We start from the raw sequence: 16,525 nt of genomic DNA on the forward strand, positions 1-16,525 counted from the left end.
AATGCATGTCGAGTTCCAGCTACACGGTCAAACTTTAAAAAGATCTTGGATAAAAAAAACAGTTCTGCTCTATACAAACACATACTTTTATCTCCATGTGTAGGTGTCGTTAGATTGATAAAGCTTATCGACAAAGGCTCGAAATTCAGTAGCCTTAGATTGGTACTCAGCTGCAACCAATTAGACTCAGCCAATTAGACCAGATATTTGGAACAAGTCCAGACAGGTGATGAATGATGAGACTTAATAATTATACTGATTTAACACCTAGATCTTTTTAATGAAAGAAGGTTCTTCTTTTAATAGATTACCTTCTTTGAAGAACTAATATTTTTAAGACAAGCTGGCAGTTTATATGGCTAGACAGTTCCTTGAAAAATATATTGCTGCCGTAAAATAAATACAAAAATGAATTAATTTTTGTATCTCAAAATCATAAGTTTGGTTTATCCAATTCATGGGGACTTCGGCAAGCAAAAGACTTTCACAAACTGGCTTAAAGTAAGTATTACGACAAAAAATATTATATTCAAACCTACCGCTATTAAACTGCTGAAGCACCTGCCTGTAAAATGGAGGGTGGGTACTTGATGTGTTGAATACATGGGTCATAGGTACTGCTTGCTTCTCATGATATACTGATTTCCTCTTATTGACACAAACGGCGTACTTAACAATGGTATAACTACTAACACACATATCCCCTATAGTGTTAGGGAAAAGTAGCTACGCTTAACTTTAAAAGTGACCATAATTACCTACTTTTCGTAATGAAAACCCAGGCATTGCACATTATGGAAAGCAGACAGAAGTCCGGCCTGCCGAGCCGTAATGATGGCGTTGGACTCTATGAACCTGAGCATCACGGAGGTGGACATCAACATTGACAAAGGAGAACATAGGACACCTGAGATGCTCGTTGTAAGATTATTTCTAAAAGAAAAACTAGACTAGTGCCTTTATTGATACGAGACTGTTCAGAGGAAGCATCAGCCTCACGTGAATCATAAAAAAGTTTACTTGACCCGTTATGTGCTCTTCATTTCAGCTTAACCCATTACAAACATTGCCAGTTTTCAAGGATCGAGAGCTCGTTCTAAGTGATAGGTAATATCATACATGGTAAAATTGAAGCATTAGTCCACGCCTTCGTTTATTGTAATTTTTTCCTTGCAGTCATGCAATTTGTACATACTTGGCTGGGCGGTATTGTGACTCCGGCCGTCTGTTGCCCAAAGACCCTGGAGGCCGTTCATTAGTGGACCAACATATGCATTATAACAGTGGGACACTTTATCCGCGGTTCCGCGCAGCTGCTGTAAGTATCGTTCCGTTATAATTGCTTCCCAAAACTCTGCCCTACCTAAAATGTTCCCCAGTTTTGTTTTTCATAAGTTACCTACTTGACTGAGAAATTATAAATGTGTATAAAAGTAATTCGCATACGAGAAATATAACAGATCTGCCAATAATTCATTAAAACATATTTTAAAGAGTTTACAATTACCTACTTCTTTTTTACTTTCAGTACCCAATCCTTTACGAGAACTGTAATTTTGTAATGCCGCAACAAATAGCAGATATCGAATGCGCTTACTCGGATTTAGAGAGCATGTTATTAGGAAGGACCTGGTTCGGCGGCAGTTGGCCAACTCTCAGCGACATAGTCTTTGCTTCTACTATCAGCACTCTGAACATTCTTGTGCCTATTGACAAAAACAGGTGAGGTCAACTATCATTCATCAAAGAACTTCTCTAACTTTTGTTTCTTTCCGTTTCTACTGCATTTTTTACCTTTTCAGGTATCCACGACTATCGAGCTGGCTTTTTCGTGTTTCAGAAGAGCTATTTTTCGTAACAGCTAATAGAAAAGGACTAAGCGAGTTCTCGAGAAGGATAGGCGAGTTATCACAAGTACAACAGTCATAAGTTTTTAAATCAAGAACATTTTTTCACAAACGATGTGTTTGTCAAAATTAGATTGCGGCAGTATTTGTGATGAGAAAGAGTTCAAGTGTCCCAGGAGTTCAATGAGACGTCGGAAGCTAGCGGGAAACATTCCCGATAAAAAATAGCATTGGCGTAGCCAGGAGTGGGAGGGTGGAGACTGCTGAAAGCAGACTATAATGGGGCCTGTGTCATCGCTTGCTGCACAAATACAGGTAAAATATCTACCGGTAAAGTAGATGATATATTTACTGTATTGTTTTGAGTTATTATGGAGTGATTATATTTAATTTTTCTAAAAATTGTTTGTGAAATACTTGCAGGGACAATAAAATTATAAATTGTCAAAAATATGCAGAAGCATGTGCCCCATTTGCCCCTCCTTGGCTACGTTCAAAGCAAGCAGATAAATATTTTGTTTTTTTTTTATGCTTATTCTAAATAAATAAGTGATAAGCCAAGAAGGTGTTGTTTTACTAAATAGTTACTATTCTATCCTACCCTGAAATTCTATTAGCAATTATAACGAAAATTTTAATTGAAATTACTTATTGATGTAATTCAGCATTCGATTTCACTTCAATTTAAATCGATTCATGTATTAAAAATATTGTCTATTACGCATTTCCTTCACTCATAGCATCACTTTTGTGGAATTCGCTTGTCGTTGTGTCATGTCATTGTCAATAGTTTGTCAGTGTTTTCTGTCATGTCGTCCGTGTCTGTCATTCTGTTTTTTCAATTCGAATATTTTATTTATTTGTTGTGGAGGAGGGATGAATGAGTGAGGAGTAGTCGATGTAATTAATTATGTAGATTATCAAACATTGCCGTCCATTGTTCACGCTGAGTTCACAGGGGAAACGTAAAAAGTTCATCGAGGATTCTCACGGAATGCGAAGAAAGTAGATGTGAAAGGCTTCTGCTGTTTTATGAATGGTGGTATCGCTCCGAGGCTGGTGCCGTCACCATGCCACTCGTGTCGTGCTAACACACAATAAAGTGGTATTACGTTACGCTAACGTAACTCCGTGCTTACTCCGTGTGTAATATAGGTGACATTATTTGGAAAGTTTAGGAGATACTTTCTACCGTCGCGCACTAGCGATGGCCGGGTTCCAGGCGAGCGACACAATGCCCAAGTTCGGCCACGTGACGGATCTCCGCGAGCAGTGGATCGTGCGCGCCGACGGAGCGCTCGCGCATCGCCTGCAGGATCGCGAGATATCATCACACCTCTGCGAGAACAGATACCGCAACCAGCAGATCCGCGAGGACTTCCCCATCGCGCTGAATGAGCAGCGCGACATCGAGCACGAGGTGCACCTGCGCGAGCTGATGCGCCTGCGCCAGGCAGAGATCGACGCGGAGATCGCGCGAGATGGCCGAGATCAACTTGCGCAGGCAGCGACGCCAGCGCAGCACAGATATGCTTCAGCAGCCCAGCTCCTCCCGGGCCGCTGCCCTCCTCCGCCAGTTGCTACCATTGCTAATGATCTCAATCCTGAAGAGCTGGGCCTGTCACCCACTGAACTCGAGGAAATGAGGAGACGATTGGAACAGGAAGAAAAAGATGCAAGACTTGCTAGAGAACTCAGTCATGAGGACAACAACCAAGATGCTCTGCTGGCTGATATGAGGTGTGCTGTGGAGGCTCAAGATGGTGAACTGGCAAGATTGTTGCAAGAGAGAGAATATAAGAAACTTCAAAGAGCAAAGGAGAAAGCTAGGCAAAAGGCTCTGCTGAAAAAACAGCAAAGAATGTCCGCTCAACAACAAGCACCACTGGACATTGAAGCTACCTCCACTCCACAGGCAACATTATGTGATGCATACAGCAACCCACGGGACATGATCCGTGAGAACCGACTCAGACTGTGCAAATCTGTTGACTCTGATTTGCATTATGTTGAACCATTTGAGAAAGAATCCATACAATCAAAAGCCAGTGCCTTGGAGTCTTTGAACATGTCGAACCAGTATTATGCTCATCAAACTGAAGCTGGGACATCTGGCAGTAATGTATCTCATGCTCACTCAAGATCCTTTGATGATAAAAGGGTACCGAGCAACAACAGTTCACTGCAACATCGGCAGCCTCCACCTCCACCCACAACAAGTAAGAAGCCTCGTTTCCCTGACCCTGTGAGTATCAGACCAGCCTCACACTACCCTGCAGAGCCCATGGTGCCTGACAGCGTCCCCCCGCCCAACATGTCCCACAGCTACAGTGAGAACAACAACCTGTACAGCTCCACGCCTCGCCGGACGTGAGCCCGCCCCACATGGGCCCTGACCGCCATGATGCTAGCAAGAGACTCTCAGTCATATCTGATATAACTGCTGAAGGTCTAGCTAAGAAGAAAAGCAAACAGGCTGACAAGAAAAGGAGGGGATGCAAAATACAGTGAAGTGATTGTGTGAGAAGTGGCCTTTCAAAGATTAGTGATTTAATTTGTCAGTTAAATGGTAAGGTAGGCTACACGGTGGTGGTAATGTGGCAAGTGATCTGACTGGTAGCTCCTCTTCAGGTGTTTCAGTGTGGGATGATTATGATTATCAATTTTCAGAAATATGATTATTACATGTAGATTATAAGTGGAAACTTACTTTTAAGGTTTTTGCAAAGAATTTAAAACTTATGTTTTAATGATAAGGCCAAAATGTTGGCATTTTTATAAAGAATTTTCGAAATATTTTTCTTAGAAATAATAATTATTTATTCTTATACTCTTAACTCTGCAATATCATTAATATTTAAGTGAAGCCAAGTGCTTATTGGTACTTAGAAGGCTAAAGAAATTATCTAAATAACTTGAGTCATTAGAGGTAATCTTAAGTAGGCTGTCCTCCTGCTCAAGTGTTTTATAATACTGCTTGTTGAGATAGTGTCATATGCCAGTATTCTTATAAGAAGTGCTAGCTACTGCACTGCCATTCATATTATCCATTAATTAATTTTGAAAACAAGTCTCATCCTGTTAATGATAAATATAGTGCAACAGTATGAATTATAAGCCGTTTCAGAGCACTGAATCATGAGAACTTAAATAGTAATGACATTGCAGAGAACATGCAGTAGTACCTGCAGAAACCAATGAGCCATTTTAATCTAAGGTCAATGTGTGCCTTTATATAGATGTAAGTTATGTAACAAACATTCCCTTTATTTTCTCTTTATGTTTTTAACAACATATTTTTTTATTGCAAAGTGCAACTATCTCTAACTTGTTAGTCTTAGATATTTCATAAAAGAAGACACAGTTATTGCTAAATAACGAAAATGTGTAGCTATTTAAAGCCTATTTGTAGGCAAAACAAAATTGCTCAAATATTCATGACATGATTAAAATTAAAACATACAGTTCGACAATGCTTCATGATCATAAATTCGATTATACATCTTCATTTATATAGTTTAGCGACTGGTTACTCGTCAGTCTTGTGATGAATCAGAGCGAACATTCCGCCGGTCGTGTCCGTTATTTTGGCGAAAATGACTGTGATCTTGTACTTAATCTCTCTAAAATGTTAAGACTGATTTCAATTAAAATAACAGACTACCCATTATTATGTTTCGATTCTGGTGCTGTTAAGGTTTCTTTTCTCATAAATACTTTAGTTAAATAATCTGATAAATAATAAGAAATTATTCTCGTATGCAAAGATGCGTAAAAAATTATAATAATTGCTTTCACAGTAACTTTCTCTAAAGTAAAGAGACGTATACCCCGCGCGTCGCGAGTGACATCACAATTATAATACAGGTCATTCACATACGTAATATTAGTGGACAATGGGTTCATATAATATTGATATTTCAACATACATACATAACTTTAGATTATGTTATTGTATTTACATGTATAATGTCCAGAATTCGTTTCGCAATGCGTACTCTCAAATACTTGTGTCGTACGTGACTGTCTCGCATACCGATCGTTTTGAATACCGATTATTATCTAGTTTACATTCTATCGGATTAATTAAATATTTACACCTTAACACATGCTGAAAGAAATCCAAGAATTCTATTCAAAGATGAGCAAATAATCTCGGTAGAATTGATCAATGCGTAGAACGTGTATTTTCAAATATTTTTATTATATCCATTGTTGTACTACACACTTGATACGTAAAGTACTTATAAAAATAAACATTTACATGTAACTCAACAATAGGTAGCAAAACTGGTGCTCTAAATATCAAACAATAGTTTTATATCATTTTAACTAGGTGAAGCTGCAGTATCTTCACTCTAGTGAATCTCATTCTATGATTTAGAAATCTATTCGTGTTTTATAAGTCAGTGACGATGAAGAAACTGTCACAAAATAATCTATCGTGTTCATATCTTAATGTTTATTATAATAATTACTTAATTATTGTTAGTTAATTAATACATAATAATATGTACTTAAGAGTAAGCTTTAATCGCAATGTATGGCCTTGATCGTGCCTTAGTGGAACTGAACCAAACTCGAATATAATTATCTATGTATAGTTTTAAAACTCTATACTTACGTTAATTTTTAATTACCGTCTATATTACATATAAACTATTTTAGTATGTTTTCGTAAACACACTCATATCAGATATTCATTTAAATTCTTGCAATAATTTTAATTTATGTCGATCAAAAACCTTGATAATTTTGACTTCAATGAAACTGTTTAATGTCAAAAGAATCTTTGTTTGCAATTCAAAATTAATATTTTTTTCCTCATAATTAGCAGCTACCTTACTACAATATTGCAGACAGCAATTTCAATGAATGATAGATTCAAACTTTAGCCGGTCTGCTAATTATGATCCTTTAATTATCTCTAATTTTATTATGATTGAAACATTTCAAACATACGTAACCATCATAATTTTTCCTATAACTATCAGTCAAATTGTATGTTAATGATTATGTTTATCTGAATAAATCCGTCGTCGGTTTCGTAACAGGATATGTGGTGTTATTTCACGGCTAATCAGCTTGTAATGGCGGGGGCGGATCACTTCGTGCGTTGTTAAAATTTTATGTGCCTAGTGGCTGCTTCCCATGGCTGCAGTCACATCCTGACCCTTTACTTTGTGCACTCAATCATAACCACAGAGGGAAGAAAGATAGCGGAGATGCCATAAGGAAGGTCGGTCAGGCGCCTTCTTGTAGGTCAGTGTAGCGTTCGGAAGACGGGATCATTTAGGTAGGTACTAGAACTAACAAGGCGTCAAACTTCCTTGTTAAATTGTGTTGATTTTTTTATTTCTTCTTTCTTTGATTGATCGGTGACTTAATTTTGAAAAAAATGGGCGGGTTTTAACGAAAGCGTGTTAACGTCGCTAATCCCTCGAACACACGCATTTTGGCTCGCTACTTTCGTAGGAAGGAGATTTTGCGTTATGACATCTCCGCTAATCATTTAGTTATCCATGGTTAAAACTCAGTGCGTGCTTTTTGTTTCCCAAAGATATTATACCCGATTCCTATATAATACTCAATTCGTAATAAGCATAAAGTATAATATGCCTTATAGAATTAACGTCAAAAGTTACCAACCGCAATTCATGATAGTTAGCTTCCACCTTTTTGCATTGTAATACCTATTACTAAAGGAAGTAAGCATTTGTTTACCACACCTGTATAATGTGTCGCTTATAACGTTTCGTTTTTATCTCTTGAAGCCCTTCAAGTGGTTCTGCTGGGACTTAACTACTGATTTCCTGTTCCTTTAACGACAACCAACATGTATTCGTTTTAACTAAGACAGACACGATTCTAAATAAGATTTTAAATCGTCGAACTACCTTCATATTTTTTTTAGAACGAAGCGAACAAGTGGTTAGTTTAAATTTTAATATCTATAGCCTGATATTGAAGTCTCGTATCGAAAATTCTGCAATACTTATTCCATATACTCAAAATCAAAATCAAAATCAAAAATCGTTTATTCAAACTTGGCTGCAAGACAGCACTTTTTGAACGTCATGAATTAACAATAGACAGCCCCCAAAACGCCCACCCTTCACCACTTCCTATGTGTTTTTGCTGGGAAGAAGAAGTGGCGCAACAAACTCCCCAGCAACACATGTCTGTCTGTAGGTTAGAAGAACCTTAAACAATGTTTGATATGTACATTTGTATACAATGTAATTTGTATTCCACAATAGAGGACAATATGCAATATTGACACAAAATTACAGTAAAAATTAATTATACACCACATGCTAGCTAGCACTCACCCTACATACCTTAACTAACTCAAGCATTTAATAAGTTTGATGAAAATAAAATTATAGCCTCCAATTATTTACACTTAATAGGATTTAAGGGAGTGCCCACCTACATGTGCTATTCTTTTGTAAACTAGTAAATTAGTAAATTAGACCGCTCAGCCAGAACATAAGCAAAATAAAATGAGTTTACAAAATTAAAAAAAAAACTAATATATAGTCAGTAAGACGACCTGGCACCACAAGCAGCACCCGTTCACGAGCATAACGCGAGGATCAGCCATCGCCCCTCGCGCATTTTGAGGGAGGGAGGCCCGACCGCCGACGCTACCGCAAGCAGTGCCGTCTAAGGGAGCATGACGTACTCACTGCTACACAACTCAATATCAAGATCAAATTATCAGTTCTCGCGAAGTAGTGGTCCTTATTTACTAAAATCCAAAACAAAGAATTAATACAAAGAATGTATCTTGTCAATAATGTAAAAACATTAAAAAAAAAAAAAAAAAAATAATAATGAATAAAAACAAAATAAATGTCATTGAGTCAAAGAGATTAAATGGGAGAAATTAAAATTATCCAAATAATATCCTAGCTGTCTTGCGTTCATCATGGCGACCAACTATTTTTATCATTCAAATAATCATTGATGGTGTAGTATGCCTTTTTTATAAGAACAGCCTTAATTTGTACTTTGAATTTATTAAACGGCAGTTCTAGTAAGGGCAGAGGGAGCTATCTCGGGAAATGGATGGCTTTAATTTCGTATCATTTCTATTCCTAGCGTGGTCAGTATGATGCATGCCTGCCGCCTGCCGTCTGGCACACTCCGCTCATGCCCAAAATGGGCCACATAAAAGAATATTGAAATGCAACTTGACACAAATGCATACACATCGCTTATTTTATCAAGCTGTGTATAAATGGAACGATACATATCATCCATAAAGATGTTTTTGTCGACTATTAATAGAATAGCGGGTTTGTCGCAAAAGTTATGCGTTAAAAACTCGTTGCAAGTCAAAAACGGGTTGGTAAGTAAACAACAAGTTAGGTAAAGTGTCCTTTGGTTTCACGGTCAAGCGATATTTTGCTTCAGACGGGATTGGAGAGGATATGTGCCATTTGATAGACGTTATGTATGCAACCGGCTAAAGAGAAGCGCATGTCTCAGGGAACCTAAATGATTCACCAATCACCAAAGCTATATCATGGCATTACAAAGTCCATCTAACAACATTCTCACATTACAAGTTATGTCACATTACAGAATGGAGAAAGTATTTTTTCTACCACCGAGCAGTGTAACAGGTACATAATGTACTTTTTATATGGTGTGAGATGAGAAATCGCAAGCTTAGTCATTGGCTCATCTGCTATTATAATGAGTAACCTCTCAGAAACTAAATTGCTTATCTAAACAAGTCCGCATTCAAGTTTACTCATAAGAATATTCCACGCGGATACGTGATTGAAACTTTAAACACAACCTAGCACACCGTACCTATACGCCATGAATGTACCCATAAAAATCTGAATGCTAAGATAGTTAAAATAATATTAATACCCATAGCCAAACAATGGCTTGATCAGCCTTGGCGTAAGCCGTAGCAGAGTACACCGTGTGTGGAATAAATACATAACAACGCGAACATTGTAGGAGCACCTGTCGGCCAGTGACCTTGGGCCGGCCTTAAATGCTCCGCTTCGGAAATGCACTACAGCCAGTAGTAATTCTCGTAATGACGGCTCGTTAACGGGCTCTTGACCTTACCCGGATTATTTTGCCACTTATTAATAATACACGGTAGGAAAGTCTTCACGGGGAACTGTGAAAATGGTTTTGAACAGTTAAAAAAAATACAAAATAATTAATTTCTCAAGTAAGTTTGTAATTTAACAGCAAAAGCGAGTATTTGATAAACTTAGTTATAACGTATTTTATTATCCATTTATTAAAATTTTATATCGTTATTTGGTTATCAATTAAATAAATCTCTGTTGCATTGTTACCGTTTTATGTTGACGGTACCGGCCCAAAGTGCCACCATTTTTTATTTAAAATCCCATTTTTAACCGCAATAACGACCAATATACCCTGCCCTTTTACCTAATAATTAGTAGCTATGTACCTACCTACTTTCAAGTAATAGAGGTAACATACACAGCCTTTGATTGAGCTGATACCTAGGTAGTCATGATTGAAATACTCACGGCTATAGTAAAAACGCAAGAAAGGAAACAATAACATTTCTCGTCGTATTAGACAGCTGCGCAGAAGGCTTCCTCTCTTCCTTCCTCCGCGTTTAAAATAAGACCAAAATATCTTTGTCATCAATATGAATACAAACTTACAGCAGCATTACATTAGCACATAAAGTAAGTACTCAGTACAGTAGTAGACTAGTAGTAGAGAATTAGGATTAGATCTTGGCACCCAGCCTTATTGGAGGAAGGTTCTCCCTATCCAGATGACCTAATTTCGAGTCTGGAGAGTGCAGCCAAAGGTTACAAAATAAAACTGCTATGAAAATTTCAAATTGACTATATTCATCATCACAATAAACAAATAAATATAAAAATATGACACAGTAAGATGATCGCTTGTAGTGTCTCTGAACGGACATGTCGCCATTAACATTTCTGGCGGGAAAAGTGCTCTAAGCATGGAACAGGGTTGCTTGCGGATATACAATACATAAACTTTTTTTAAATAAACGCCTACTTACATTACACATTTTCATGAAACATCAAAACACAATTGCTTAGAAAACTAAGCCAATGTAAAATATTTCATCACAATAGTTGTCATTTTAAATTATGCAGTTTAGTTTCCAAGTAACCAGTAGGTACTTGTACTCTGAGCAGACGCTAATGAAAATTAAAAACGTACGTAGGTATTTAAAGAATCTGCCAATCGTGTCGATATCTGGTAATGACCAATTAAGCAGTAAGCCGGTAATTGGAAAATACATTTGACTCTATGAAATGATTAATGCGTTTAATATAGTAGGTAATCCATAAGCGAACTATCTTGTTAAAATATGGGCGTTGCAATTCCATGTTGGTAGTTACACAGGTATGCAGGTGGTGGCGGGAGGGCAGAGTACTAAGTGACCGTGTCATTTGCGTTCACGCGAGCGCGACGGACACGCGAGCCCAAACTAGCTCGTTGTTACTACACAATATTTGTTACTGTGGAACATGTTGCTACCACGCACTCGGTAGATGGGAATGTAGCTCGCGATTCTTGTAATTTGAATTCGATCATACATTTAGCTTCATTTATATTTAACATCAAGCTAATTTTAGCTACCTTTTAACCGCCACACTATTCATTAAAATTGCTAAGCCAAGCTTTGTATTAAAATATTCAATACATAGATTCTGTTTTCTAAATTGAATATCACAAACCATCTATTGGTACACATACACTAATTAAATAATAGAAGTGATATGAATTTGAGTATTTTAATAACGCGCAATCGTATTTCGTAGCGGCGAAAAGATAATTAATCGATTAGTGATCAAACCAAATGACAGGGTACCTTGAGTAATCAAAACATGTAGGAATTCGAATTTCTTTAAAAAGAAAACCATAATTTATTCCATAATTACTAATTCATGAAGCATTTACAATATCTTTATAGTTTGTAAAACTTTGTCACGAGCCAACAGTGTAACTTTACCAATGTAAATATAATTTACAATATCCATAATCTACTTTGGTCATTTACTTGGTGGCAGATGGTAAACAATTTGATAGAGTACTAGCAGTGTTGTATGTTATTTCGCGAGGTTGGCGGCTTGCTTCTTTGCTTTAACTAATTCCACTAACTCCTTGTATCGTTTCATGCAGTCTTTTTTCGTACGGTTCGGTATACAGTCGGCTATTTTATCCCAACGCTCAGGAGTGCTCACTGGGAACGTTTTGATGGCTTGTTCAAGCAACTCTTGTTCAGTTTTCGTCCAAGCTTTATCATCTGGTTTGGCGACCTCTTCAGGTTTAGGCGTGGCTGTACCGTTCACTACTTTAGCAGGATTATCGCTCTGCGATATTCCGCTGTCATCAATATGGTTGTACCCTTTCTTCTTTTCTTTTTCAAACTGGTCAAAAGCTTCTTCATTGGCAGCTTTCTTCAGACTACTCTTTGAGAAATCTGAGCTTTGCAGATCTTTAGCTTTGTTCAATACATCTTTTGCTACAAACCTTCTGTCATCAATAAATGTACCATGTTGATTAAGGAAGTTTGCCACTACTTCCCATCTCTGGTTAGTGCCTGCTGGGAATAAGTTTACAGCCTTTATCAAAAGTTGTGTCATCTCAACACTCCATTCAATTGGTTGCTTGAGTGCTGATTCTTTCCTAGCCTTTTGTTCTTCTACTCTCTTGTTTTCAAAAATAGCCTTTCTTTCAGCTTCCAGTTTATCCTCTGTGTCTTTGACAGTTTTTACGAAAGCGTCTCTGCCTTTGCTCTCTAGTTCTTTAACTAATTCTTGTAATTCTACAACTTTTAACATTTCACAGATTTTTTCAACAGCAGCCATATGAGAGACAGTTTCGTCCTCTGTGTTGGAATAGTAGTTGTTTGCTTTGCACAGGTCCCTGAGAGCTTTCTTCTCCTTGCGCAGGTTCTTCTTCTGCTGTTCGCGCTCGGCGCGGGCGGCCTCCAGGCGCGCGCGCTCCGCCTCCTCGGCCTTCTGCTTGGCAAGCAGGGCCTCCTTGATGAGACGCTCCTCTTCAGCTTTCTTTGCTTGTACTGCATCCTGGAATTGAGATAGTTCTATTGAGAAACTGTAAGTATACAGTGCACTGTAAAGTGCAATAAATAATGTGATTAAGATGATGCATGCCTTTCTCCAATTGAATTAAAATATATTCTGTGGTAAATTCAAATTCAACTTGACACTACTAATATTATTAGCTCACTGCCAACACAGGTTTTGTATCTTATCTAGGTTAACCACAATCATAGCAGGTCAGGTTCAGGATATTTAGAATATTATGCGCACTACTGAATTTATAAAAATGGTAAAATTATAAATCTGATATTTATCTATACTAATATTATAAATTGGATTTTGTTTGTACCTTACAGGCTCCGAAACTATTGACCCAAAGGGAAAAATACATACACTGTTCAGAAACAATACTATCCCCGAGTGACATAAGCAGTATGAGCATTAGTTTTCATGTGTTGCGGGTGAAACCGTGGGAAACAGCTAGTTCAACATATTTATAACAACTGCTTAGGGATGTGAATTAAATGAAACCTGCCCATACCTGTCTGGCGCGCTTAGCAGCTAACTTCTTGTCTTTGTCCTCCTGCTTAAACCTCTGGATTCTCGGATCATTGGAATATGCCAAATCCACTAAGTTCCTTATCCTAGCCATCTCCTCCTTCTTCAACTTGGCCCGAGCAGCCTTGTTCTGTTTCTCAATCCACCGTCGCTCCTCCCTGTCTGCCCCTCTCTCCTTCTCCTCCTCATCAAGGTAAGAGAACTCACGCCATGACTCAAACTCATACCAGAATGCATAAAACCTTTCAACCTGTTCCCTCGTACTATTGTCATCACCTAACAAAGGCACGTTTCGCTTCTCCGACCATCTGGCATTGGACTCAAAATGTTTGGTAAAGGATTTGTAGAAACCGTCTTTCTTAATGTCATTCTGTGAAGGTACATTGTCGTCTATGGTGGGGTCTATGGAGTCGTAGGACCTGCGTTTGAGCGGCGTGCCGAGTATCTCGTACGCCTTGGTGATGCACGTGAAGTAGTCGTCGTCGCTGCGGATCTCCTCGCCCTGCGCCTTGCGCTTGTCGGGGTGGTGCTTCAGCACTTTCTGCCGGTAAGCACGCTTGATGTCATCATCAGTGGCCTTATAACGCAAGTTCTTCATACCTAGAACGGCATAGTGGTCTTGCATCTTCCAATCTTTGGGATCCAGACTCCGTAGATACTCGACGTCATCGTCAAAGATCACTTCCTCGGCCTTCTCGTTAGACTTGAGCGTTTGGAACAATGCGTCGCCACCATGGCACTTCACATTGTAATATCTGAGGAACGCCGCTCCAGCGCATTCCACTCTTCTCTTCACGAAGGGGCAGGGGATCGCAAACACCCTGCCACTCTCACCAGAACCTCCTTCCGTCATTTTGGCTACGTTTTATTAGTAAAATACGTACCAAGCACTAACATAACCTATAAACGAAGTAAACACCTTGTAAGGTAACTGGACTGTATATTAATTGGTTTTTATAGTTACTAAACATGAAATAGACTACAAATGATATTTTGCTATACTATTACATTTATCACTATTACAGCAAACGTTCATTTTACGAGATAAAACGCGCCATGAAACCAAAGACGACATCCATTTGATTAATGAATGAAAAAATCAAAATGACATATGGGATGAATGAATCAAATGAATGAATGGGTAGTATTACCTCCTTTATCGCGACAGAGAGCGCATAATCGAGTATGCATCATTTAACCTATGAAGCTTTTTTATTCATGACTCTCATGATGAAACATTGTAACGTTTTCGAAACCATTGTTTTATAAAATAACACCAATATGTACACAGTTGTGCAATACATTAATCTATAGTTTTATCTATGAAAAATTTTAATCAGGTATTGTCAACTATAGCGCCATCTGCACTTACTTTGGTGGGAGCTGGACTCATACCATTCCGTACGCAGTCCCCGAGGGTGAAAATAAGGCGAACCCGCGAACCCAGACACTGCGTGAAACGAACCTTCTTTTCCGTGTTCACAGTTCACGGACGCTAAACGCGCCAAAATCCAAAAATCACATTCTGAGCTCTGGACAAAACACTGCAATATTTAACAATTTGCGCCCTAAATGGTTGTGATGGGAACGTTTTTTTTTTATTTTATGTAGTATTATGGTTCATTTAAGAGTAATATAAATACAATACTTACTGTACAAATACATTACGAATTACAGAATTACAAAAATCTATATATTATATTTTAAATTATTATAGTCTATGAACGCGCACACAGCTACGCTGAAGGTACGCGCGTGGTTTTGTATGTGATTCGGTCGGGACGGTCCAGCACGTTACTGACCTTTTTCGACCCCATCGGCCATCCGCTCTGCGAGCAATATGGCCTGCCCGCTGCCACTTCAACTTGCTAATCCGGTGGGCTATATCGGTGACTTTAGTTAGTCTAACCGGATTCGGATTCGATCACGTAGAGAAACCCCGAGCATAGCCGAGTTAGCAGAGCATAGCCCGAGCATAGCATAGTATAATATACACGATATTTAAAATATCGTATAGTAGTTGTATTTGTTGCATTTGCTCAGCACTGTGATCGACCACACTACATAGCGATAGCGGTAATGGTAGCGGTAGCGAGTAGGTATGTACATATTAGGTGTTTCTTCATTACTAATATGTCAGAGGTAACAGACACAAACAGGAAAAGTGAAATTAATTCGTTGAAATATTTAGGTATACCTAATTTTTAGGTGAATTATTAAGACATATGTAATATACCCACATTAAGCCGAGTTCACCACACTATTCGACTATCGCCGATCAGGGGCCCGATTCTCCTAAGTTGATAATGTCAAAATTGAATAGAAATCGAATCGCAATATGATCGTAATAGCAGTTTTAACCATATCGGGCATTCTGCTACTAATATAAGACGAATCGTATTCCAACGACATTCGATTGATTTGCGATTGGTCTGCTATTTTGGTGATTTTGGTCTATACGGTAGTTTGCTCTGCTATCATATTGCAATCGTAAATCAGTTGTAAACAAAATGAGTCATTATTGAATGACAGAAAAGGATAAAAAAGTTTATTTCAAAGAAAAAATAGCGGAATGCCACATACGCTTTAATCGTAATCGAGTCGTGATTGGATCGCAGTCGAATGTGAATCGTAGGTATGTCGCTTAAGTAAATTTGGGAGAATCGGGCCCCAGCCTACTATGTTCCTACAAACGGCTCGTTTCGCCGTCGCCCGAGCTGTGTGAATGATATTGGAAAAAGAAATACTCTTTTTACGTCGACATAAAGGGCGTTTTTTGACCGGTGTTAACCGATTCCGTTTCGACAAATGTGGGGACACCCTATGATTCGTTACGTTACTCACTCATAATACTTACACATTTACCTGTTTACCTATAGGTACTTTTAGGGAAAAAGTTCTGTAAAATTATCATCTAGTTAGATGACGTTAAGGTGAAGGAAAACATCTTGAGGAAACCTGGACTATATAGTCTGAAATCACCAACCCGCATTGAGCAAGCGTGGTGATTAATGCTCAATCCTTCTCCGTGTGAGAGGAGGCCTGTGCCCAGCA

The 16,525-nt window shown here is 38.3% G+C and overlaps 3 protein-coding genes across 4 annotated transcripts; 2 read left to right on the top strand and 1 right to left on the bottom strand.

Moving 5' to 3' along the window:
- The first annotated feature begins 343 nt into the window (after positions 1 to 343).
- Positions 344 to 2,405, top strand: LOC110377912 (glutathione S-transferase 1). 2 transcript variants are annotated; one of them, XR_002429629.3, is made up of 8 exons: positions 344 to 501; positions 783 to 921; positions 1,049 to 1,107; positions 1,177 to 1,318; positions 1,529 to 1,722; positions 1,803 to 1,900; positions 1,981 to 2,162; positions 2,271 to 2,405. XR_002429629.3 is itself a non-coding variant. In XM_021336961.3 (7 exons), exons 1-7 carry the CDS (start codon positions 458 to 460, stop codon positions 2,073 to 2,075), a joined length of 771 nt encoding a protein of 256 aa, XP_021192636.1. In that variant the 5' UTR covers positions 344 to 457; the 3' UTR covers positions 2,076 to 2,405. The 2 variants fall into 2 exon arrangements, 1 of the variants encoding a protein (XP_021192636.1); XM_021336961.3 differs by having other exon boundaries at positions 1,981 to 2,405.
- A 199-nt stretch (positions 2,406 to 2,604) lies between these two features.
- Positions 2,605 to 6,903, top strand: LOC110377911 (uncharacterized). Its single transcript, XM_021336959.3, is given in 4 exon segments — positions 2,605 to 3,320; positions 3,322 to 3,406; positions 3,409 to 4,204; positions 4,207 to 6,903. Coding segments are annotated over 4 exon segments (1,299 nt in total). The 5' UTR covers positions 2,605 to 3,054; the 3' UTR covers positions 4,359 to 6,903.
- A 3,796-nt stretch (positions 6,904 to 10,699) lies between these two features.
- Positions 10,700 to 14,568, bottom strand: LOC110377907 (dnaJ homolog subfamily C member 2). Its single transcript, XM_021336954.3, has 2 exons — positions 13,455 to 14,568; positions 10,700 to 12,937 (listed from the first exon to the last, which is right to left on the bottom strand). Exons 1-2 carry the CDS (start codon positions 14,322 to 14,324, stop codon positions 11,957 to 11,959), a joined length of 1,851 nt encoding a protein of 616 aa, XP_021192629.2. The 5' UTR covers positions 14,325 to 14,568; the 3' UTR covers positions 10,700 to 11,956.
- Positions 14,569 to 16,525: the final 1,957 nt, after the last annotated feature.

This window comes from Helicoverpa armigera, chromosome 15 (assembly GCF_030705265.1).
Source record: "Helicoverpa armigera isolate CAAS_96S chromosome 15, ASM3070526v1, whole genome shotgun sequence".
In the NCBI taxonomy this organism is placed as follows: Eukaryota; Metazoa; Arthropoda; class Insecta; order Lepidoptera; family Noctuidae; genus Helicoverpa; species Helicoverpa armigera.